This window comes from Schistocerca piceifrons, chromosome X (genome assembly GCF_021461385.2).
Source record: "Schistocerca piceifrons isolate TAMUIC-IGC-003096 chromosome X, iqSchPice1.1, whole genome shotgun sequence".
Classification (NCBI taxonomy): Eukaryota; Metazoa; Arthropoda; class Insecta; order Orthoptera; family Acrididae; genus Schistocerca; species Schistocerca piceifrons.
The window spans coordinates 893,325,233-893,346,859 of NC_060149.1; the positions used below are offsets into that span (position 1 = coordinate 893,325,233).

General features: G+C 37.4%; 1 protein-coding gene across 1 annotated transcript in view; it reads left to right on the forward strand.

The window, feature by feature from the left end:
* Positions 1–21,627, forward strand: part of LOC124721730 (zinc finger FYVE domain-containing protein 9) — a 377,978-nt gene that overhangs the window by 259,941 nt on the left and 96,410 nt on the right. The window contains exon 12 of the mRNA XM_047246829.1: positions 6,989–7,139. Coding sequence (XP_047102785.1) covers positions 6,989–7,139 — 151 coding nt within the window. The remainder of the gene's footprint in view (positions 1–6,988; positions 7,140–21,627) is intronic.

The following is a 21,627-nucleotide window of genomic DNA, read 5'->3' on the forward strand; positions in this document are numbered from 1 at the left end:
GGGGTGGGGGGGGGGTTGGGGGGGGGGGAGGTGGCAGTGGACAGACATGCGTACCAAGATGCACAGCCACTCCACGTGCGTTCCCATCAGCATGGCACTCGTTCCGTCCATTCAGCCTACCGAATGGGGAGTAATGGAAAACCATTTTACTACGGTACCAAGAAACGTGAGGAAGACACATTTGGCGGGCAGTAGTAAGGTAAATGCTTTTTATGAGGCTGGACGTGTAGTTGGCCAGCCTCGCAAATAAATCTTTGCTTGATGATTACCATTGCCCACCAAATGTGACTTAGTTACTTTTCTATATTCTACAGATGTATTTGTGTATGGCCAGCCAGAATGGGTGTTTCCTTGGTATTGTAGTAATATGGTTTTCCATTACTCCCCATTCGGTGAATTGAATAGACAGAACGAGTGCCATGCTGATGGGAAAGCACTTGGAGTGGCTATGCATCTTGTTACGCATGTCTGTCCCCCCCCCCCTCCATCACCACCACCACCACCACCACCACCACCACCACCACCCACCTGTTCCTGTGCCCCCTCGGTTTGTTTCTGACCTGACATTCCTTACTTTTATGTGCCTATGCAGGTATTCATAGTCTGTCCGTTCTACATTCATAATGAGTGTATAGTTGGTGAGAGCCTTTAATACTTTAATAGCAAGTTAGTACTGTTTTGGCGCATACAATACCTAAGATCGTAGTGCCCAGACAGGTAAAACCCAGCAAACAGGTTTTAATCACTCGTCACATTGTATCCAAGTCGTGTTATGAACAGCTTACTGTGTGTTTATTCCTAACTTCCATATATGAATAAGGGTAAATTGTAATACGTAGTTTTGTATGGCACTAATATGAATAATACCTTTGCTTCAGGTGTTTTTACTCTGTAATTGATGTGCTTTATAGTATGTATAGTATGTACAATAAGTGTATGCGAAAGTGTTCTTTGCATGGGTATTTGATTAACAGCAATAGTAAAGTTGTATTGTATTAGCAATGAGTGGTTATACTGTGGGATTGTGTGTGCACTGCTTGGACAGCGCTATCTAGTGGTCGGTTGTGAACCACTAGAATTGCAGCAGGTATACCTGCATGGAAAAGGGCAGTGTGATGCTGACTAGTCGAGCAGCAGTCATGTACCATATAGTTTTATCTTGTGACTGCCGTTTTACATATCTTACGAAAAGAATGACCATGAGAGCAGTTGTTTTTCATTTTTTATGACAATGATTTTACATCAACTGGTCTGCCTCATGTATCGTTATATCCAAATGGTTTATAAATGTTAATCTACATTTAGGTATGTGGTACTGTACTACTAGTGATGTATATAGTGTAATTCATGTAAGCCCTCCCTCAAACCTGTCATGTTATCTCTTCATAGATCCGATGATGGCACCTTCAGTGTGTTGAAACCAATTATCCAGTAAACAGTATTTAAGCGATCTTGGCTTTTGAATTATTTCTACAACGCCCCACTATGCACTATGTGTTCATTGCTAAACAGTTTTTCTTGTCCTAATTTGCTTTGATTTTCCAGAATGCAGATATAAAGCTGCGGAAATAGTAATCCACTGATACTTATCACTGGCATTGTTGTATACGGATGTGGCACAGCATTCATTGGCTGCATTTGCTCAAAATGGTAAAGTGTTATTTGCATGAAACCTGACACTGGCTCCACATGCAGCGTTTTAGGGGATAACAAGAATCTTCGTCTTCACTTCAGCTATGAATTACCTATTAATGAGATCTCCTCCACACATTTACTTAACGTAAACTTCGTAATTTTGTGACTTCCTTGTCCATATTATTTCCTGAATCTGTTTAACCAGGTGAAAGAAGCCTGGAAATCAGTAATGTCGAACCTACTTGCCATTCAGAGTGGCATGTGCCACAGATTTCTCTTGGTAACCGTATATTGACCCTTATATGTTGTTCTAAAACTATTCAATAGTTTTTCTTTCATACTTCTGTGAGTTTCATTGTGGTGCATATTTCATATTTCGTGTAACTTTTTCTTCCGTTTATGCAATTCATGTTTAGATCTTACAAAATGAAACCAGCTTTGGTAATTGCTTAACTTTAAGTGCTTTCTCCCTCCTTTGTTTAATCAAAAAATTCACAGCCTTACGTTTGTCACTGAAAGCTATTACTGTGCATGTGTTCTTTGGGCTTGGGAGGTATTCTGTTTTTGCTCTGGACTTTGTTAGCACAATAATCATCATTCGAACAACAGTTAAAGAAACATCAGAGTTATTTATTCTAATGTTTCTACAATTTCTAATGAAATGTCAACATTATTTGAATGAGTGTGTAGGTCATCGCATACCACGTTCTTCATATTTTGTCTGCTCAAATTTAAAAACATTTATTGGCTTCCACATTACTGTGGAACTCTGGAACCTGCACAAAGACAGATGCTAGTAATATGAAGTATTCACAAAGAAAAAAATTAAATTTTTCCTCCATTGTTAACACTTAGTGAGTGAGAGAATTGTTAAATTATTGTTGATATTAAATGAGTTGCAAATTCGAGCGACAGTAATTGTGAACAGTTGCGTCAGAGAAACTATCAACAAAAGCTGTAATTTGCTTTACAAATAATGAACACATTGTGTCATGTCATCTGTTTATCGATGTACCGACAACAAAGGCATTATTCATGTTATCTGTTTGTCAATGTGCCGACAGCGAAGGTTATGTGCCTGCTGTGTTGTGGACGCACTGTCTGCTGTAGCTACAGCAAGGATTTGCACTACTCCAGTCACTTGGTGCACTATGAATTTGGCAGCTGTCAACATTTTTAAAAAAATAGTTGCAGTGTGTCTTAGCAGCTAAAATTTTTACATTGTGTTTCTTCCTGTATAAAAAATTTCAGGGCAGATTTTGACATGACAGGTCTAATTGTTCCCTTGTAAGATGGGAAAATTTAGTTGAAGCTCATAAGAAAAAGAAGCTACATTGTCTAACAATGAAATTGCAGATAGAAGTAAGTACTGATAACTGCATTATTTGTAAACTTTGTTTTGTAACTTACAATTTCTGAAGTATAGTTCAAACATTTTCTTTATGTGTAACAAGTGTGATGTTATATCAAGACTCATGTGACACCTTAGACATATGTTGCTGTAATCCTAACAAAAATCAGTTAAGATAGTACCTTCTTTTCATTATGTGGTTGATAGTCAAATAAATATGAAATGCGAAATAAAACTTCAAATTATTATTATTATTATTATTATTATCATTGTTGTTATTATTGCTTAAGAATAACAACTTGTCTTCCACCTGCTGTGTGGCACGTTCATTCTGGTGTTGGTGTTTTTTGGTGAAAGTGAAACATTTCTCTCTGTCTTTGCAATACTCTGCAATAGGTCAGTAGCTCATTAAAAGTTACTAGTCCCGAAAATTGTGTTCCAGACCTTTTCTCTGTGTAAATGTCTTGTTCTATGTATTTTCTTACTGACATGACTTGCTTGTTTCATTAGCAACACATATTGTGGCTCACCTTTTTGCCTTTGAAAAACCTCTATTGCACAGACACACAGACTTGAAACTTGAGTTCTCCCGGACATATAAATGTTAAATTCTTAGTGGAATCACTGGGTGATGTTTTAGACGACCACTGATATTTGGACAGATGAATACACTGTCATTTTCAAGGCACAAGTGCAATGAGAGAGCACTGTGCAAAGAAATTTGAACCCTCAGTAGTGGGGATATGCTGAGCAAGAACCATAATTTGACATTTGAAGTAAGACCACATGCACATGACTGCACATGCACATGTGTGCGACTGTGTGCGTGCATCCCGCCCCCCCCCCCCCCCCCCCACACACACACACCGTAAAAACTACTGCCACAACAAAAGATGAAAAATATCTGAAGTTATCGAAGTGAATTTTATTACCAACATATGAGCAAGTAACATTTAACTGTACCCCTGCGTTGTTTGGCCGGAGAAAGAGCAGAAGTCCAAGCAGAATTAAACAGAAACTTCCTTCACTGTTAATGACGTGACGTGCTAATTTAATCTCAACTCTTCCTTCATAACACTATCGTAATAGTTAGAAGTACATGCCAGTCTCTGTGTTATGTTCAGTAGGGTATTGGTGCCAGGGCAGTGTTCTGCAATAGCAGATTTTCTCAGTTGTTGTAAGCATCTTTGATACTTATGCACTATATGATATGGTAGACAGCCACCTTACGCATTCCAAGGTCAACTCTGATCTTGGATAGCAGTCGAAAAACCCACTTCACTCCATGTTTCTGCAGATTACCGCCAGTCCTGGTGGAAATACCACCTGTGTATGGCAGAAAAGATGCAGACTTAAATACCACCCCATTGCTTTCATCAATAACCTTATTTGCACCAACTCCCAAGCATTTACCAGTTGTTGTTTTGGTTGGTTTTGTCACACAGGCTGTTTTCAAACCACATCCAGACACTGTTGAGGAGATTAGGAGAGAAACGTGTGTTGACTGGACCATGTTCACTCAAGAGTAATATTATTGCCACAAATCAAAACTGAAGAGTTTCCTCATAGGTCACCCCTTCTATTCTGTTGAGGAGTTTCATGAAAAATTAAGTTGGTTCTTATGTTATATTGTTGATTGCATTTACTTAAACCTATGGCTTGACTTTCTTTGAGTTCGTAAATATTTTATCTGTTATTATTTTTATGTTGCAATTTCATGCACTGACACATTCCATGACCTTGGAGATTTTCTCCTCAATTTGGTCCTGCAGAACTAGATGTGTAAATAAATAAGTAACAGCTGTGAGTAATGTTTTGTGTACACTCAGGTTGGATCCTGATATTGTCATCTTACTCACAGACAAGGACAATACAGTGGTCATGTTGGACAAGCAATAATTAAATTTTCCCCGAGACATTTAAGTGTCATCTTCATGTACGATAAAGATGGAAACTGAAGAAATGAATTAAAATTTGTGCCATGGCCAGGAGCCGAACCCAGGTCATCTTGCTTACTAGGCAGAAATGCTAACTATTACATCACCGCAGCACTGTGGTCAGTATTCCTGCACAAACTACCCAGGTCAAGTGCCCACCCAACACAAACTTCAATTCATATCTTCAACTTACTTTTGTCTTACATTGTCACTAATGCCACAGCCTTCCGGCATTGGAATTGCACCCTAGCTTTGGACATAATGAGGAAGTCCTGTACTGTAGGTGATCTTATAGATGTTACAATTAAATTTTTCTCGAGACGTTTAAGTCTTATATTTATCTACAATAATGACGGAAGCTGATGGATTGAATTAAAATTTGTGCCACAGCCAGGACTTGAACCCAGGTGTTCTTGCATACTACGCAGAAATGCTAACCATTACACCACTGCTGCACTATGGTCAACATTGCTGTACAAACAAGTTGGGGGAAAATAAGCTGAAGATAAGAATTGAAGTTTGTCTTGGGGAAGGTATTTGACTTGAGTAGTTCATCCAGTATTGTTGACCATAGTGCTGTAGTTGTGTAAAATGGTTAGCATTTATGCCTAGTAAGCAGGAATATCTGGGTTCGAGTCGTGGCCGTGGCACAAATTTTAATTCATTTCTTCAGCTTCCATCACTATCATAGATAAGCAGCGTTATGTTCAAAAGATGCAGTGTTTACTACCTGATCCAGCATAGTTGCTGACTCCATGCTGACCCAACAATAAGGGTTTAGTCATTAGTGGGAGACCAACAGTCTCTTGCAGAAAAGTTTGTTCTTGCAAGAGTCTATAAAGATTCCTAACTGTCGTTGTCTTGTCTGTACTAAACTGTATGGTCTTCAGAATATCCGCTAGGAAGGGGTTCCTGTTTGGTCTGTTGTACATGACACTAGTGCTCAGACATACCATGTATCCCACTAATAGATCAATGTGCATATCGCTTTAGGAATTCTGTAGGTTTCTGAGATTTTAATAAGTTTTGATGCGGTCTCTCTCTTCACTCATGTACCTCTGTCTCATTCATTATGCTTAATTGGCAATAGGATTGGTGTTTTATTAACTAATCTGTTTCAACATTTGTTAAAATACACTTACTTCTTATTCAATTACCAGTTCTACAAGCATACAGATGGAGATGTGGAGCCCTTTGTCACCAATTGTTGCCTGTCTATTTATGGAAGATTTCAAGGAATGCGTCCTGGAGTTGGCAGTATTGAAACTTACATGCTTTCTTAAGTATGCCAACAATACTTTTTTTGAACAGCTATATTCAGTCCATTCGAATATTCGCTTCAGTGTGGAGGTGGAGAAGAATGGCTGCCTTCCCTTCCTTCCAGGAGGAAGGTTGCTGTTACATTGCGACATGCTATTTATAGGAACTCAGCTCAATTCACACTGATTTGTATCTTCAGACTTAAAGTTGTCACCACCTAGCTCAGCATAGAGGAGTACATTGTTCCTTGATTCATAGAACCCACGTCATCTCAGATTTTTAAAGTTTTTCAGCTGGGTTAGTCCAGCTCAAGGTCACTTTTTGCCACAATTGATATAGTGAAAGAGTAACAATAAGGATATCCTGTCATGCACTTCCAGAATTTGGGGTAGTGTTATTAAGGAGGCAGTTGCAATAAAATTAGGATATTCTCTCATGAATAGAGGTGGAGGTTTTTGCTCATCTTCTGCTGAGAATACAGCTCTCTCAAAGCAATTACTGTATAAAAATGATAACTTCTGACGTTGGTCATCCTTGGTTGTACAGTGGTGCTGGTTTTTATAGTGTGTGTGTTATCTTTCTACGTGTGCTGTATTCTGGTTCTCGGTCAGTGAAGCCCTACCTCCGAGGGTCTAAATTTCCTTGCGTGGCACTTTCTCATTGCATTTGTGCCTTGTAAATCCATGGTGTTCATCCACTGATATATCGGCAGTTGTGTAAAATGTCATCTGGCTGCATTTCCATAAATTGTTTGAATATTATATAAATCTTTTTCATATACACTCCCAAAACTATTTCTTTCCAGATGGGAAACTCCATGGGCAAAAGTCTTCCCAATTCGGCTAATGCTGAGACTTGGTGCTGAATTCAGATACTACCCATGCATGCTGGTGTCTGTCCGAGGAAGAAGACCAGTGTATTGTGAAATAGGACACACAATTATTAATCTTCTAGCGGTGAGTATTCAAGCATTTTCTTATGCTACATATTTATAATTTGTTATTTCATTAAATTATGCTTTCTTGAATTACTCAATCATTAATCTTATAACTACAAAAGCGCAAACAATAATGCATGGCAGAAACATGATCAGCAAATTCACAAGAGTCATAAATTCATTACCCTTGTTTTACTTTTGTTGATTTTCATCTTACATCCTCTTTTCAAGACATTAACTTTTCCATTGAACTGTTCTCCCAGGTCCTTTGCTGTCTCCAACAGAATTACAGTGTCATCAGCAAACCTTAAAATATCCCACCCCCATAAACTTTAACACCCTTTCACAATTTCTCTTTTCTTTCCTTTAATACTTGTTCAGTGTACAAATTAAATAACATCAGGGATAGGGTACATCTCTGCCTCACTCCCTTCTCAAGTGGTACTCCCCTTTCATCCCCTTCCACTCTTAAAACTTCAGTGTCGTTTCTGTACAGGTTGTAAATAACCGCTTACTCTCTTTATTTTATACATGTTACCTTCAGAATTCTAAAGTGTGTGTTCCAGCCAACATTGTCAAAAGCCTTCTGTAAATCTACAAATGCTATAAATGTAGGTTTACCTTTTTTCAGCGTCTCTTCTAAGGTAAGTCATAGGGCCAGTATTGCTTCACATTTCCCTACATTTCTCCAGAACACTAACAGAATTACCCTGTTGGCGACAAATCACTGTAAATGGTAACTACTGTAAAATACCTTGGAGTAGCCATGCATAGTAACTCTTAAGTGGAATGACCACATCAAACAAATTGTAGGGAAAACAGATGCCAGATTAAGATTTGTTGGGAGAATCATACAAAATTTAATTAATTAATGAAAAAATTGTCTTACAGAACACCTGTTCAACTAATGATGGAGTATTACTGATCAGTTGGGGACCCTTGTGAGATTGGATTAATACAAGAAACAGGGAAGATACAACTAAGAGCGTTGTGTTTCATCTTGCGATTATTCAGTTGGCATGGGAGCATTACAGAGATTCCAAATAAACTCCAGAATGTTAATGCTGCAAAAGAAGTGGCATATATCATGGGAAGTTTACTATTGAAATTCTAAGAGCATAAATTCCTTTCACGCAAAATGATCATCAAAAAAAAAAAAAAAAAAAAAAAAAAAAAAAAAAAAAAGATAGAGCTCATGTGGAGATATACTGACAATGATTTTTCCTTTTGAAAACATTACTGGAAGTTAACAGCAGTCTTATAGATAATTAAGATACTAATCAGTCTCGATCACAAAGATTTATGAAAAACTAAAAATAACACATTAAATGGTAAGCAGTTTTGTTTTCATCAAATACATCTTCAGACCATGTCTCAGTAGGTGGTGAGCAGAGATGATGGGAGAGCATTGGTAAGTGTCGGAGGGGACCACTGGTGGAGTGTTGATGGGTTGTGGAGTGTTGATATTTCAAAACAATTTTCTTGTGGTCTTAGTCATTCGAATTGACATGCTTTGTATGTTAGTCAACAACTCATAATTTGAAAGTCTTTCTTAAATGCAACTTGTTCCCATAGTGCTCTCTTTTCTCCTCGTATATGTAACACATCACTAACTTTCGGCACTTTTTTTTTTTTCCAGAGAGATTACAATATGCCATTGTTAAATCCCTTTGTAAGAAAGATTATATGGGAGATGACAGTAACTACTTGGCCATTTCACTAGTGACATCATTTTCCAAAATTTCTCAGTAGGTGATGTATTCTATAATATTATTCCACATGAGCAACAGTAACATCCTCAGTAAATCACAGTTTGGATTTCAGAAGAGTTGCTCAACTGCGATTGCTATTAACACATTCATCCAGTTATCAAATTTGACAAGCATTTAATAAACTAAGGTTTTATGCTGCATAGTCAACCAATGGATTATGACATATCTAACGAAAGACTGCAGAAAGCTGTACTTTATAATTCAATCAGTGTAGTCTGCAGAGATTCTTCTGACTGGGGAGAAATTGCTTAAAACAATGTAGTTCAACCATATTTACACTTCGAACCACTGCAAATTTTGGACGAAAGAAAGCCTTAATTACTCAAAAATGTGCTGCAAGAATAATATGTTTTGCTCCTTCATGATCCTCTTGTAGATATCTGTTTAAGGAGTCAGGCATTTTGAATCCTCTGATAGGATCACTAGGCTGAGTGTACCCCGTATGAGTCCTCCCACCAAGGAAAAATCCATGGCAGCACTGGGAATCAAACCCAGGTCCTCAGTATGGTAACCATATGCCCTGACTGGTAAGTTACAGAGGTGGATGTCTTGACTATTGTTCCACAGTATATCTATTCCCTCATGAAGTTGGTTGTAAATAATCCACTGCAGTTCAAAAGGAACAGTGATGTACATAATTACAATATCAGAAGAATCAAGTAATATTAATTACTCTGTGTTAAATTCATTTGTAGCACAAAAGGGTACACAGTGTTGCAACCAAGAACTGTGATCACTTACCAGTGATATGTCTGCCAGACAGCAAAGTAAAATTTGAAAGCAAACTGAAAAAGCTTCTCCTCCACAACTACTCCTGTTTCATAGAAGAATTTCAATTTTTGTAATGTGCAAAAGGTGGGAGATAGGAATTACTAACAAATTTGTTTTTTATTTGTTGTAAATGGTCATTACGTAACCATATTTACAAATGAATGAATGTGAATGTAAAAATCTCTTGTTCCACATCATTACAATTAATCATGGAACATAAAACTAACTAGCTACATGTAACCCCATTTAGAACTGACAATGACCAATGGTAGTAAGAGCATAGAACTGTCTTTAATGATTTGTATGTATAAGAAATCAATTTTATCCTCATTTGTTAGTGTTACAACAGCTATTAAACTTGATTGAGTTATTTACAAGATCCTGTTTACCACGTAAGCAAGAATAACTATTTCTTATTTTTTGATTTTTATTGTAAATTAATTTTTATTTTTGTTTCGAGCCAAACATATTAACACTTCATTATTTTATGGCATCTTCAGGTGTCTACAAAGGAATTAAAGAAAATATGTAATTGATTGTGCAGCTTTATTTCACAGCAGCATTTCTAGGCCAATTAACTCAATAAAAAAGCCATGGTGTACATAATTATATGATAAGCAACAGACCATTGAAGTTGTTCCAGAAGAGTCAACTGATGTGTGTGAGATATAGGAGACATAAAAGATATTGTTCTATTTATATGTGTAGTTACAGATAAAATGAATATAAACCCATTGATTGCTGTGGCAGTCTTTGGGACTAAGTCTCCCAAGGACCATCTGGTAAGCCCATAGAGTGCCACATCAGTTATGTATTTGACACTAACATTCTACTACTGGGCTGCACCAAACACACAGGTGAAAAACTCTGTTTTAGAGGAAACTGTTACACATCAGGTTGACACCAAGTGGGATTTTGAATCCTGTCCTGAAGCTTTAGACATAGAATGCTTGGCCTCTTGTGCACAACAGAAGAATATTTACATGAATACCATGTGTACAAAATATACTGCGCATACTTCACAAATAACACATTTATTAGAATGTTATTTATACCTAAAATACTGATTTTCATAGGGGCAGGGTAATTATGTGTGATCTTTTCAAAGTAGCCCAAACATATTATAATTTCAGAATATTAGCTGGTGGTGCTAATGTGCCTCACTTTATTTTTCTAGTGACATCTTTTTTCAGTTGTCTTCAGATTACTGTAGCACAATATTGCATTCATGTCATTTTTCTTTACCGATCCCTTTTTGCCTGAAATGGTGCACTTTACATAAAGTGTGTTATCCATAGTCACTTTCATCCATCACCAGATCTGATACCATATTTATCAGTGTATAAGATGACCCTGAATATAAGATGACACCCTCTCTTTCTTTCTTCTGTTTTTATCTTTTTTTTAAGGCTTCTTGGGGAAATTTTATTTTTAACATAATTTGGTTAATCAACTTTAAAAACTGTTTTGTTGCTATAAAGTATCTATCTAAAAATGTTAACATTATACCTATTCAAAACTTATGCCTTTTATTGATTGTATATGTTTTGATAATAAAAGAAGAAAGAAAATTAAAAGGATTTATTTTCAATTCCTTGTTTACTTACCATTTCTGTTGTACCAGTATGTTTAGTAGTAAATAATAATAATAATAATAATAATAATAATAATAATAATAATAATAATCACTGATATAACTATCTTGATTTGTAAGCCTACTGGCATTTCTTCCCTCCTAATACTCCTTCCAAAGCATGTCATCTTCTTAGCTATCTGTAGCACTGGATATGCATACCTTTTTTTAAAAATCCTTTCATAATATATTTACTCAAGGTTCTGCCCCAGGCAGTAAAGATCCATTGGCCCAGGATGGGTACTGAGGGTTTCCTTACCTTCCCTGCTGGGGCAAGGGCATATTCTCCCGGAAGAAGCCACTAACTGTAAAACTGTCACAGGTGATCCTTAAAAGTTCTATTCACCACAACAACATCCATTACTCAAAGTTGTATGGTCAAGCAAGCAGAAATTATCATCAGGTCTGTGTTGTTCTTTGCTGTCAGATTTTTAACTTCCTGGGAGAGATGTTCCTTCTGTTAAGCAGAGAGCCTCATATTCTGTTCCAGATAACCTTAATCCAATCTAGCATCAGGTCATTTGTGATACAGCCCTTTTCTTGGCATCTAAAGATAATCCCTGCAGGCAGTTTCCGACCCCCCCCCCCCCTTGCAAAGAATCACAAATCAGTGGGAGCCTCCTTCCACCTGCTATTGCACCCAGCATTACTGTTATTCTGGACTTTTAATTGCCAGAAGTCATTATAGGCACATTAATGCCCTTCACATCGACAGTAACATTTGACAGCATATCAAAGTAAAAAGGAGTCTGATGGGCGTTGCCAATATGACCTAGCAGTCAGTCATTCTGTTTCCTAAGATTGATTATATGTCATATGCCATGGGAAGTTACTGAGCTAGCATAGGTCTGCAGTTGTAATGTAAGCACCACCCTCTTCATCATGCTCACGCACCAGCCAGTAGTTGCTCTAAATTTCGCAATGCATGCTGTTGGAAAATTCTTCTTCATGTCCAGTGTCTTCATTTGGATAATTTTTCAAGTAATCGGAAAGTCTTCATTGCATTTCTCTGCACATACTGAACAAAGTGCTGCTCCAAATTGTGAAACTTTCCCTGTTTAAGTCACCTGAAAGTTTGGTATGTAGAACTGATGTCTTTTAATTTACTCCTCATCTAATGCCACCTATGAACATTCACTTCTGTGACATAAAATTTTCTTCCTGCTGTACAGTCATGTGTGCCTCTGCTTCGTGAATCACCATTAACTTAAAATTAGTGTTTTATTGTCTGCTTGAACCAGTTGGGAACTGCAAACTCATAGATTTGTGTTTCTCAGCTAAGTCTCAGCTGTAATTTGCATCCATTATTGGTTGCTACAGTTTACATTTCTTACCGGTTTGACAATGTAAGCATACTGAGTGACAACTACGTGATGTCTAGGCTCCCTACAGCTGAATCTGGAGAAATCGGATTAACGCTGTAACCAGCCTAGAAAATCAGCAGTGCTGTAGAGCAGTGGCAGCTTTAAGGGCGCCACACATGAATGATGGAAATTGCAATATATTCAGAAATAAACAGACCAATGTTTTCGACAAACAAGGATATAAGTGTGGAAGCATAGCTTTGCACTTTCCAATACATTTTCTGTATTAATTTGAGACGTGAACTTCATTTGCATGGTGATGTTGTCCTCAATTGTTATATGAATATTTGAACATATTTCAAATCTGTCTTTGAAACTATCAAGAAAAAGGGTACTTTTTCACCAAATGTGTTTTGTTTTATTGAAATAAAACATCACAAGAGGTCTGTAATGAAAGATAGATAGAATTTGGCTTGCTTTCTGGACTGGAAAACAGTTTCATCCAAAAGATTTTTATGATATTTTACAGTATTTTATGTCCAACATGAGGAAACGCTGTTTACTTTCATGTTTTCAAGTTATTCCTTCATTTGGCACGGTTGATTCCAGCCTAATCCCACATCACAGAACTGTGCGTTTCGTGGTATAAAACACAACTCAATGCAGCACGACAAAGTGATGTGGGAGTAGGCTGTCATCAACAGTGCCAAAGGAATACCATGGAAACATGTAAGCAGACAGCATTTCCTGATGTTACCAAAAATTGGTCTTAAAATGCCATAAGTAAATTCAACATCTTTCATAATGAACTGTGTTTGGATCCAGAAAGCAAGCCAAATTGTAACTGTCCGTCATTACTGATCACTGGTGATGCTATATTTCAATATAACAAAATGTGTGTGGTGACAAAATATGCATTTTCTTGTAGTTGCAAGAACAGATTTAAAATACCTTCAATATTCATGTAGCAGTTAGGCACAAATGAAGTTAATGTTGCAAATTAATACAGATGTAATCCTAAAAAAGCAGAGCTATGCCTTCAAAAATTGCGGTGCGGCAACAACATAAGCAGCACTGATATTTATTCTTGCTTGTCAAAATTATTGGGATGCTTGTTTACAAATATGTTGTAACTTCCACCGCTCATGTGTGGGGCCCTTAGAGCAGCCGCTGCTCTTACAGCACTGTTGATTTTCAAGAATAACTATAGTTTTAATCCGAAATCCTATGAGTTCTGCCAGTTCAGCTGCAGGAAGCCTGTAGGACACTATATTGTTGTCATTCAGTATGCTTGTATTGTCAGTGCTGTGAGAACTGTAAACTGATGCAACCAATAATGGATGCATATTACAACTGGGACTCAGTTGAGAAACAAGGATCTACAATTTCAGCAGGAAGAAAATTTGGTGTCACAGAAGTGAATGTTCATAAGTGACATCAGATGAAGAATAATTTAGGGGTGGGGAGGGGGTGGACGTGCATGATTCACATACTCCGATATTATCAGTGTACCTAAAATATTAAAGATAAACAAGTAAAATTTAGTAAATATGTACACTCAAAATAAAATTAATAAAAATGTCAATTTTAATACATCTATAATTCTTAATGTTCCTTTTTTTTCATAACCTACTGTGGCATGCTGAAAAGTAATGAGTCCTCATTTTTTTATGTGAAAGCTCTTAAGTTTTTTTAAAAAAATGAAACAAATGTTATTAACATCCTACATCTTTATTCTTCATGTCAATATATTTCTCAACATAGTCACTGTGACAATGAACACATTTCTTCTTATAAGAGACCAATTTGTTGATACCGACACTTGTAGTGTTTCTGACTTTGTTTTTGAAACAGATGAAAATTGTATGGGGCCAAGTCGGGACTGTATGGAGGATGATCGATGACAGTGAATCTAAGGCACTGGACTGTTGCAGATGTCACAGCACTTGTGTAAGATTTGGCATTGTCATACAAAGGAGAGGATGCTCCGTGCGTGGTTGAACTCTTCGAATTTTAAATTCTATTACAGCACTCTGTTTTTCACAGACCGACATTGTTAAGTTACTCACTACAATTCAGAACCATGTAGCGGCAGAGAGCTGCAAATATGTACACATGAAGAATAAAGATGTAGAACGTTAATAATGTTTGTTCTTTTAAAAAGCTGTAAGAGTTTTCACATAAAATATGCAAGGGTATTACTTTTCAGCATGTCCTTGTATTAATACACTCACATCCAAAGCTGAGCTGTGTTTTCTCTACATCCATATAAACATTTGTACATAATCAGTTTTTAATGTCTATGATAAAAGATTTTATAACCTTATGCATTTTTTTGGTAGTAATCAATATAGGAATTTCAGCACTATTATCTACATATCTCGTCTTAAACAACACATCGAAAATCTCTCTCTCTCTCTCTCTCTCTGTGTGTGTGTGTGTGTGTGTGTGTGTGTGTGTGTGTTTTGCACTGTGAGAAATGTATGGGCCAAATATGAAGGCATTATATCACAGATGTCAGAGAAAAAGGTACATGAGTATCAGAAAATGTAGCTTCCAGGAAAATGAATTTAATGATTAAACTTAACATTTTCATCAATTTTACCATTTCAGAATGCTCCAGAACTGTGCTTGAGATGATCTTTGTTCTCAAGACTTGTCTTACAACTTATTTTTCATTTGTCTTGTTTCTTTTGCTAGGTCCTGAATAGACATTTCAGCTCTAGACACATGGTAGTCAGTTTTCTCAAGAGTTGTTAGGGTGAATGAGCCAGCCCTGAAGTGCAAACACTAAAACACTTTCACTCTCCCTATCTCTCTCCATGATTACAATCAGTTACATCATCATATGTTGCAAGTTTTTGCAATTGTAGGTGGCGATAATGCTATTCTGTGTCGACGTTTCTGGAAAGCATCAAACCACACACACACACACACACACACACACACACACACACACACACACACACACACTCACTTCTAATGTGATTTAGGAAATGAAATTTTGGGAAACAGTTGTCAATAAATTTTACTACTGAATGGAAACAAAGTCAAAACATGAAATTTTTGGTCACATTTGCACAAGTCTTCCCTTAAAAAATGCCAGTTCTACACACCAAGCTTTCAGAGGATCAAAGATGGAAGATTTCACAATTTGGAGCAGTAGGTGGTTCAGTACTTGCTTGAGAAATGCAATGAAGGTTTCTCTGTTACTCAAGAAATTACCCAAATGAATGCACTGGAGGTAAAGAAGAATTTTCCAACTGGATGCATTCTATGGGCAATGTGAAGAACATTTAAAGTGTTCCTATAAGGACTTCTGGCAATGAAAGGGCCAGAATAACAATAATGCTGGGTGCACCAGCAGGTGAAAGGTGATTCTTTGCAGGAAAATGATACTGAAGGAAAAACTGCTTGCAGTTTAGATGTCAAGAAAAGGGATAGAAGGCAGATGATCTGATGCTAGACTAAAATAAAAATTTCAGATCAGAACATTTTCAGCCATCTAAATTTCCAGTTTTATTTTTATTTTAATTTTGCTGCTAGTTTCCGCATTACATTACACCATCTTCAGGCCCCCTGATCGATGTGTAGGAAGAATCCCACATCTTCTACAATCAAAATAGGGACCAGCATACAATCGCCAGCATCCATAAGCTTCTTTTAGCAAAGTGATCCCTTTGGTCACCAGCATCTGGTATAAAGATGGACGGAAGTACAGAGACTTGATGCTAAATTGGTTGGTCGTTTGGAACAAATATCGCCCTTTTTGCTTAGGAAGTTTTCCGGTCTTGGAGCCTCATTTTACACCTGTTTTAAACACTTTTTCTGTAAAAAATTATTTTATCATTCAAATCTTCATTAATGAACAAAAATATCTATCATAAATACTATGTAATTAATTTTTGACCGGTAAATTGATAAGTCTTTGCAGCACAAAATGGCGGCCAAAATACTTCTGTGTAGATTGCACAACTAAACAGTTCACACGATTGAGCGTGAATTATATGTCTATAATCAAAATTAAACACATGTGAATTAACAGAATTAAATTCTCTATGGTGTGAATCTCGAAAATCAAATTTCTTGGAATGCATTTCAAAATCGCAGCCACTTAAAAAATGTAAGTACCAAAAAAATCAACCTGTTTTGTTGCCTTTAAATGCAAATAAATAACAGAAATTGTGAACAAATTTTTTTTTAAGTTTATGCCAAAATTACACGTGCCTGTTTTATTAAATTCAAAATGGCATCCATGATTTCCCTAAACAACCACAGGCAAATGTCGGGATGGTTCATTTGAAAGGGCACGGCCTACTTCCCCAACATTTCCTAATCCGATAAGACCGATGACCTCGCTGTTTGGTCCTCTCCCCCAAAGCAACCAACCAATCAAATTGGCATCCAATTTTACCAGTTAGTGTGTTTTAATCAAGTGAACTAGTTTAAAAAACACTCTCATGAAATAAGCACTTAAAGTTTTGAGCTCGATTTTGGTGTGTGTAACTTTCTTCAGCTTAACTTTCCCTTACTTCCTGGGCAATACAGTAGACCTTCATCTTCTTCAAGGCTGTCGTATTCCAAAGCATGAGTCTAGCTGAAATTCTACCCTCAACATCGCTCTGGAACGAGTGCCAGTCAGAACACTTTAGGCATTTCTCCTCCCTTTTTCTGGTGAATGAGCAAGGTGTGGTGCCAATAATGACTCCCATGACTTTCATGTTATGTGGACCACTCTTAAATCCATCGTTACAAATGGCACACACACAATTGTGATAAATTTGGACAACCTTTAAATCAAAAAACGGGTTTTGGAGCATAAGTCCCCATTAATTAATTCAGCGCTTGATTGTTCTTCCGTATGTAGACTGTAAAGCATCTTCCCATCAGATTGTCGTCAGTCAGATGTTTGTACACATCAGCAGTAGTTTCAATAATTTCACTCTTCAGTCGTGGCTTACAATCAGAAGTATCCAGTGCTCCATTCATCTCAGCGTGCTTCCATTTACACCAACTTTCAGAACAGTAATTGTGCTGCAGATTGTCATTCGTTGAACTCCTGTCACCAAAACCACATTTTTGATCCCACTTTTATCAAAAGCATGTACTTGAGACATCTGGTGGGCGAGTACAACACCTATATCAATATTTTCTCTGGCCAAGAATGTTACAATAGCTTTACAAAGAAAGAGAGCTCAATCATAATCGCAACAGCCCAAGCACCGAGAGCAGCTAGAAAGGGCTAGGTGTGCTTCTATTGAACATGATATTCAGGTATAAAGAATAATTTCCTGACAAAATCCTTTTTGTCACATATTCACTTCAAGACTGGAGAACCCCCTTAACAGAAGGCAAATGTTGATGGCAGATTTTTTTAGGGGCAACCTCACCCATGAAGTAAATGATCTGATAGCAAAAATCACACAGACCTGGTAATAATTTCTGCTGGCATGACCTCACAACTTCAAGTAATAGATGTTGTTGTGAAGAGACGTATTGAGGTTGACCCCTGGCAGCTTTATAGTGAGTGCTTCTTCAAGAAGACCATGCCCTCACTCCAAGGGGGAAGTTAAAGAAACCCTGAAACAGAATCTCAAGTAAAGCTGTTATGGAAGAATTCAAAAAATGGTGCATATACAGTACTATAAGTGGCTCAGTTAATGACATACTTTGGGATGAGTATCAGGAAGTAAAGAATGACAGTAGGCTTAAAAATGTAGATAGTGATACCAGTGATGACAATTGTTGTTGTTGTTGTTGTTGTTAGAAATACTGATCCCTCTGAGATAGTAAGCAAAAAAGGAAGTGAAAATATAAATTAAGGTAAACCATTTCTTTTTGTTTATGTTATTTTTCCTTTTATTATCAAAATGTAGACAATCAGTAAATTGCATGTGGTTAGAACAGGTATAATGTTAAACATTTTTAGGGAGCTACTTTATTTCAATAAAACAGTTTGTTAATTTGATTTGTTAGATTATGTTAAAAATAATTTTTTTCCAAGTAGCGTCGGAAAAAGGGTGTCGTCTTATATTCAAGGTCGTCTTATACTTGGGTAAATATGAAAAATTAAATGGAACTAAGCTGTAATTATGGCAGCAGCATCTGTAGGTACAATATTAGTGAGAAAAATTGTATCAACCAGCAGCTTACCGGAATATGAATCTTCAGATTGTTTGCACTCAGCTAGTTCTCACTCCAGTCCAGAATCATTGAATTAGTCCTCTTGAGCTTCCAAAAATTTCATGCTCACTCAGGAAATGTGACGTATTTGTATCAGAATTACAGTAAACTGCAATATCTAATGAGTTCACACATGACTCTTACAACAACGGAGGCAGACAAAGGCTCCGTCAGACATGACAGCAGCTCATATGTTCACTACTGATTCTTTCAAAGTAATTCTAGAAATTTATAGCTAAAGACAGTAACTGCCAGAGGATAGGTAGCAAGTCATCTGTTCATTGTTCTCAGACAAAATTTAGAACAGTTTTCGAGCGATAGTTTGCTTGCACATGATGAAAATTGCAGCCCAACATATATTCGTGCGCAGTAATTTGAGCACAGTGTTGCGGCCCGAATTATGCTCAGGCTTGGTTGCCAAAGTGTTACAACTGAAGAAATTGCATAAAGGTAGGAAATGCTGCATGTGTGCAAAGTTCTTGGTTGTCCCTGGTTTATAAAATTTGTAGATTCAGCAAAAGTGTTTAACAGTGGTTATCTATAAGTTTTACAGAAACCAGACTCCAGTGTAAGAGTTCAAGGACTTGAAAAGGCCAGGCAGTTGCTGAGAAGGGAGTGAAGGCATTAAAATTCAGGGCCAATAAATAAAAACTATTTCTGTTTGCTGCTGATGACATTGTAATTTTGTTAGAGATGGCAAGGAACCTAGAATTTCAGCTGAACAGAATTGATAGTGCTTTGAAAAGTTGCAAGATTAGTATCAAGAAAAGTAAAATCAGGGTAATATAATGTAGTCAAATTAAATCAGGTGACTCTAATGGAATAGATGAAGAAATGAAACACTAGAAGTAGTTGATGAGTTTTGTTATTTGGAAGCAAACTAACTGATAATGGTAGAAGTAGAAAAGACATAAAATCCAGACTGGCAGTAACAAGAAAAGCATTTCTGAAAAAAGAGAAATGTCATTTTCAAATATAAATTTAAATGTTGGAAAGCCTTTTCTGAAAGTGCCAGAAGACCTCCCAAATTCTTTAAGGAGTTGAACTTTCGTGTATACAACCTCTGACAATAAAGTTCAGTGAATGAAGTCAGAACAGTCGATCATGCAACACTGGCGACTAACCATGCTGCACCTGCGTAGCAGCCGGTGTTGACAACGTGCCCCCACCGCAATTCAGTTGAGCATTGTATGTGTTCTGTGTTAGACCTGTTGGACGAAGTGCTTGTTTAGTGCGTTGGTTCTGAATTGAGAACAGGACAATGAATGAGCGAAGGAGCAATTCTGGCATGTGTTTATGTGGGGATCAAGTACTGTCCATGAAGTGTGTGTATGAGTTGTCCGCCCATTTTTGAGGAGGCCAGGAAAGTGTTTCTAACAATCCCCATAGTGGACGACCGGCGACCAACATATGTGACAAAAACATCGAGAAAGTGAGGGCATTAATCATGAACGACCGTCAGTTAACTGTGCGCATGATAGTGGATGAACTGTAGATGAACTGTGAATGCGTGCGACAAATCCTTACCCAGGAGTTAGCCTCTAATCATGCTTGCTTCTGATTGTCAGTCAGGTGATGTTCACCTGATTGACAATCAGAAGCAAGCATGATTAGAGGCTTCAAAGGATTTTGTCGAAATGGTGACTGCGACACCCAATTTCTTGAACTGTATTGTCACTGAGGATGAAACCTGGTGTCTCTGGTATGACCCTGAAATGAAACGGCAAAGCATGAAATGGCATTCTCTGACATCACCTTGTCAGAAAAAAGTCAGAGCTGAAAAATCACGCCTCAAAACGATGCTCAACACCTTTTTCGATAGTCAAGGCATTATCCACAAGGAATTTCTACCTGAGGAAAAGACGTTGAACACTGCATGGTACTATGAAATTTTGCCCAATTTCATGCAACATCTACGCAGACCCCAGTACGCACAAGAAGGTTCCTGGTTTTTTGTTCACGACAATGCTCGCCCACACACAGCCAATATTGTCAAACAGTTCTTGGCAAAAAAAGGGGGTGGTTCAACTTGAACATCCACCATACTTGCTGGATCTCAATCCTCCAGACTTCTTTATTTTCCCTTGACTCAAACTCACTTTGAAAGGGAAGAGATTTGATGATGCACCTGACATCCAACAAAACATGACACGTCTTTTGAACACTGTCCCAAAGAAAGAGATCGTGCAAAGTTTCCAGGACATGTATCACAGAGCCCATCGGTGCATAGTCATGGGAGGTGACTATTTCAAATGTCAGTAAGGTAACTGTAGTTCATAGTTCATCTACATTAATATTACAGGACTGTTCGCTGAACTTTGCCAGACGTTGTAAAACAGCTTCATACTTTACAAATGAGTTAATGTGTTAAATATTTTACATTAAGCATATAAGCAATGGGATAGGTTTGAAATTATGCTTGAAGTTTGTTGGAAGTCACTTAAGTAATAGCATTATAATTTTATGTATCTCAGTGTTCAAGGTCATATCTACTGAATGATCTTTCATACAATGATGTAATTGCGTAGGTACATTCAATGGTATATGTGGATACTGTCTGCATTTTGTGTTGCAGATAGAATAGGTAGTAAAGAAGTACTAAATTAAAATGTCATGTTTGGTTCTGAAGTGGGTTGGGTTGGGTTGTTTGGGGGAAAAGACCAAACTGCGAGGTCATCGGTCTCATTGGATTAGGGAAGGATGGGGAAGGAAGTCAGCTGTGCCCTTTCAAAGGAACCATCCCGGCATTTGCCTGGAACGATTTAGGGGAATCATGGAAAACTAAATCAGGATGGCCGGATGCGGGATTGAACTGTTGTCCTCCCAAATGAGAGTTCAGTGTGC